The sequence below is a fragment of the Terrapene carolina genome, unplaced genomic scaffold (assembly GCF_002925995.2).
Source record: "Terrapene carolina triunguis isolate 2854851 unplaced genomic scaffold, T_m_triunguis-2.0 Scaffold58, whole genome shotgun sequence".
NCBI classification, from domain to species: domain Eukaryota; kingdom Metazoa; phylum Chordata; order Testudines; family Emydidae; genus Terrapene; species Terrapene triunguis.
Genome location: NW_020664409.1, coordinates 73,362,779 through 73,367,190, shown reverse-complemented (window position 1 = coordinate 73,367,190; position 4,412 = coordinate 73,362,779). Strand labels below are relative to the sequence as shown.

The window sequence follows — 4,412 nt, the reverse complement described above, 5'->3', positions numbered from 1 at the left end:
CCCGCGCCAGCTCTCCCCCCCCCCCGCCGCCGCCGAAGCCAGGGGCGCCCCGCGCCACCTCTGCCCCCCCCCCAGCCAGGGGCGTCCCGCGCCAGCTCTACCCCCCACCGCTCAGCCAGGCGGCTCAGCTCCCCTTACATCCCCCTCCCAACTCCATCCTCACTCTTTCATGCCCCCTCCCCCCCCATCACGCTCCTCCTACAGGTCAGAGAGGCTCGTCCCCCTCCCTTTGGGTGCGGGGTTTGAAAGCGGACGAGCCCATGTACGGCGAAGCGGGGGGAGGCGGATCGGGGGAGGAGGGCGGGCTCACCCTCGCCCATCCCCTCTCGCCACCCTCTGGACAGGCGACTGCTGGAGGGGCCCCAAAGAGGGCGCGGGGGCTCGTCCGCGGCGGCTCTGTGCGCGCGCTGGCCCCCGTGCCCCGATGTGGTCTCGCCCGCTCCCCCCGCTCAGCGCAGTGGGACGTGCCCGGGATTTCGCGTCACCCATTGTTTACAAACCAAGCCCAGCAGCGGGCTGCTGCGAGTCGGGTTTGCACCGGCGCGGCGCGCGGAGCCGGCCGAGATGCCCTGCCTGCCCGGGGAGCGCTTTCTGCTGCTGGAGCGCTCGGTCGCCGTGGGGCAGGCGGGCTCCAAGGACGTGGACGCGCTGGTGGCCAAGCTGGGCGAGGTGCTGCAGCTAAGCGCCCAGCGGGCACCGGCCCCCCGCGGCCCCAAGCACCCGCCGCCCACCACCGCCCGGGGCCGCGCCGCGCCCTACTCCCCCCGCGGCAGCGGCCTCCTGGTCCCGCGGGGCCCGCCCCCCCTGCAGCCGCACCAGCCCGCGGAGCCCCAGCGGCCGGGCAAGAATAGCCAGCGGGTGGCCAAGCAGCTGTGCGGCCGGGGCTGGCTGCGGAGCGCCGCCCACAGGAGGAAGCGGCCGGGCCCCGGGGAAGCGCCCGGCGAAGAAGAGGATCCGCACCGGCTCCTGCAGCAGCTCATCCTCTCCGGGAACCTCATCAAGGAGGCCGTCAGGCGCCTGCAGCTGGCGGCGGCGGCCGTGGCCACAGCAACCACCGGCGGCAGCGGGGAGGGGGAAGCAGCAGCCCTGCAGCCTCTGCAATAGCCCCGCGGGTTGCGGAGATCCCGTGGCACCGAGCTCCGCGCCGGGATCAGGACATCGCATGTGGGAGGGGCCAGCTATCGGCGGATCTATCTGGGGGGCGACCCCCGTACTTGAAACTGACTCTTTATTGACAGTGAGATCCCGTGGCCGGGGTCAGGCTATTCTGTATAAAACGTGGTGCTAGCCCCGAAGCGCTGTAAGTCTCTGTAGTGGTCGCTAATGGGGGTGGGGGAAGGAGGGAGCCCCCCACCTTCATCGAGCGGGCCCCGCTCCGCGGAGATGCAGACCCCCTCAACTCGCTGCTGTGTGTCGGTGCGGGGAAAGGGACCACCACGCTGGGCCAATCCCGACCTGCCGTTGTTTTGGAGGAAGGGGTCATGGAGGGGAGCGGGAGATGCGGCACCCGGCAGGGGGAGGGGTACGCGTGTGGGGCGGCGGGGAGGTAGGTTTAGGTGGAGCGGGTTTAAAATTTCGTGGGTCCTATTCCTCTGCCCCAAGGTCACCGCTTGCAGTCCCCGAAAGGCGCATCCACCCAGCGCACGCACGGTGGTGGTGTTTTCACCAGCCGGTTGGAGATAGTAACCCTATCTTAGCTTGTTTTGACTGTACTGTGGGCGAGCCCTGTGTTTTGTAACCGCTGGGAGTCTCCTGAGGACGTGCACGTTGCCCGATCCGAGTTGTTGTGCTTCCCCCCCCTCCCCTTTCCAAGAGCTCCTCCTACCAGTGGGATTCTCAGAAACAGGGTCATATTACAGCAAGCTCTCTAAGAACCCCACCAGTCCCCGTCCGTCCTTCCTGCTAATACCACTGCCATTGCTCCGGCACTCGGGGGCTCTTTCTAGGAGGATGGACAAGAGAGAAGGCTGTTTGTCTCTTCACACCCCTGCCCTGTTATTCGCACTGCCAGCGCGCTCCAGGCTGGGAGTCTTTCTCGCTACACGGGAGTAGATTTGTCCGTCTCTGGTGGTCTCACAGGAGCCATTTGCAATAAGTTTAAAATATCTTATTGGGAGGTGCGTGTTTCCTTTCCCCTCCTGGGTTTCTTTTTTACACTTTTCCCATTGTGACTACAGAGCGGTTTTAAATGTGAATCTCAGAACTGGAAAGCCGCTGAACTGATCATTGTGAAGTGTGAGTGAATGAAGACAGAGATACATTGTTCACATATGGTAGCTAAATAACTTTTTATTTTTTCCAAAAAAACAAAACAAAACCTCAATGGCTGGATTGAAAAGATGCTGGCTGTTGTCAAAATATATACACTTCGTAACGGAGTGTTTGAATTGTGTTCCTGGTTTACAGGACTTGTCTTAATTAACATGTCTGTATTGAATAAATGTGGTCTTGTTTTTAGCTTGGGTCTGTGTCTTATTGACATCGAGGAAAGTAAACCTCTTTATATGAACTAAGCAGTGGTGACAGTCTTACAAACATACATAACCCATCATATTTCCCTTTCAGTTAAGAGATCTCCATTTTGCAGACAAAACAACAATCCGCATAGTCTGATGCAGTGGGACACCAGTTATTAATGCATTGAGATGCAATTGAGCCCCTTTGTTCGCAAGCAGCATTCTTTCTTACACCAAGGGACATCCTTTCCTGCAGACTCAACCTTGCCACAGGAATTCATAAGTCAAATCACACTTGACAACAGAATTAACAATCTAGTATATCACATTAAAGGGAGGAAAGAAGATGAAGTTGGCTATTTATTCATGTTCTTTATTTCCTGGGGAAGAAGAGCATACAACTAACCTGAGAGGGAAAGGGTGTAATAGGCTCCTACATCTCAGTAGGAACAGACTTACGGAGATTTATTCAAAAACAATGGTGCTAATTGGTGTTTTAAAAACTTATTCTGAATGTTTTAGGTTAGTAGGTAATCTCATTCCATTTTAAAATAGTCATCAAATGAGTTTTAAAATTAGGTTTGTACACACACTAGAAAACAATTTCCCCTTTTCCGTCTTCCCCCTCCCCTACACACATTGGGGTAAAAGCAGCTCCTTTGAAGGTATAATCCCATTTGAAAGAAAATGGAAGATGTTTACCTCTGAGCAGTTAGTTACTTGCACCGTTCACTCTTTTTGAAGGTCAAATTTGATCCATAAACTACTTACGTCAAGACATATTTTTCTTGTGCTAGCACTGAGTGATATACGTAATCTTTAGTACCTAATTGTGTTTAATGTTCAGTTGAAGTATTGATTTCAGGTTTTGTTTTTTTGTCCTAAGGTGGTAGTAAATAAGTAGTATGTACTGTGCTTTTTACCAGCTTTTTCTTCTTTTTTCTAATTTGTAAGCAGACTTGTGGACATGTAATGTGATCTTTCATAACAAAGCACATAACTTAAAGGAACATGGTAAGAGCAGACTTCAAAAACATTGTAATATCTAATTCCTAATATCTGAAACAATTTTAAAACCTAAGTTTCATAATTTATGTGGTTTACTCTTTTTTGCATTTTACACAGCTAGGAATAAACAGACTTGCTATTACCTTTGTTCTTGTGCTTTATCAGAATGTTGCAATATTTAGGTTACAAATACTGCAGAAGAGTTATTTTAAAATTTTCTATTTCATTCTTTAACTCCCAAAAGTCTAAGATGTAAAACAATCTGACTTTCAAATGTAACTACCTGCCATTGTGCCTTTACATCTATTCATTTTCATATTTTTGTCCAATAGTCCCAGGACCAGAGTTGCACCCACTGTGCTAATGGTTAACTTAAATCCTGGAATGAACAGTTTAATTACCTGGGTTTATTTAGTAACTCTGTTACATTACCTAACTTGGCTGACGTAGTGTCAGTATTTATGCAACTTTGGTTAAATATGTGAATGTATAAAATAAAGGCCAACTAAAATATCCCCATACTGATTTTACCTCTGAGTTTCCATTACTTCAGTTTATGCACAGAGATTCTACATTTCCCCTCCAAAACCCAAACACAGATCTGTGTATATTAATGAGAACAGTTAACTTTACAAGTGTTCTTTATAGTCAGTGAAAGAAATAAGACATTCATTCTAAGGGTTTTACTAGAATAATACATTTTAATAAACTTGCAATTGAAATGAGACGTAGAGAAGACACTAGTAAATTTCATTGACTAGTTGGTTTTTAACTTTCTAAATTGCTTTTAAAATAACCTTTACTCTTTCCTTGTGCAGGACTGGGACATCTGTGGATAGGAAAGGGCTCCATTGAGTTAAGCATTGTGTACACTGTGTGTGATGGCGTTGTGTAAAGGGATTTTGGCATTCATTTTGGATGATTTTCAAAACTCTCTCCAATGCTTCT

At 50.5% G+C, this 4,412-nt stretch overlaps 1 protein-coding gene across 1 annotated transcript; it reads left to right on the top strand.

The window, feature by feature from the left end:
• Positions 1–531: 531 nt before the first annotated feature.
• On the top strand, positions 532–1,495 carry FRAT2 (FRAT regulator of WNT signaling pathway 2). The gene has a single exon (XM_024201626.3). It carries the CDS (start codon positions 565–567, stop codon positions 1,102–1,104), a length of 540 nt encoding a protein of 179 aa, XP_024057394.1. The 5' UTR covers positions 532–564; the 3' UTR covers positions 1,105–1,495.
• Positions 1,496–4,412: the final 2,917 nt, after the last annotated feature.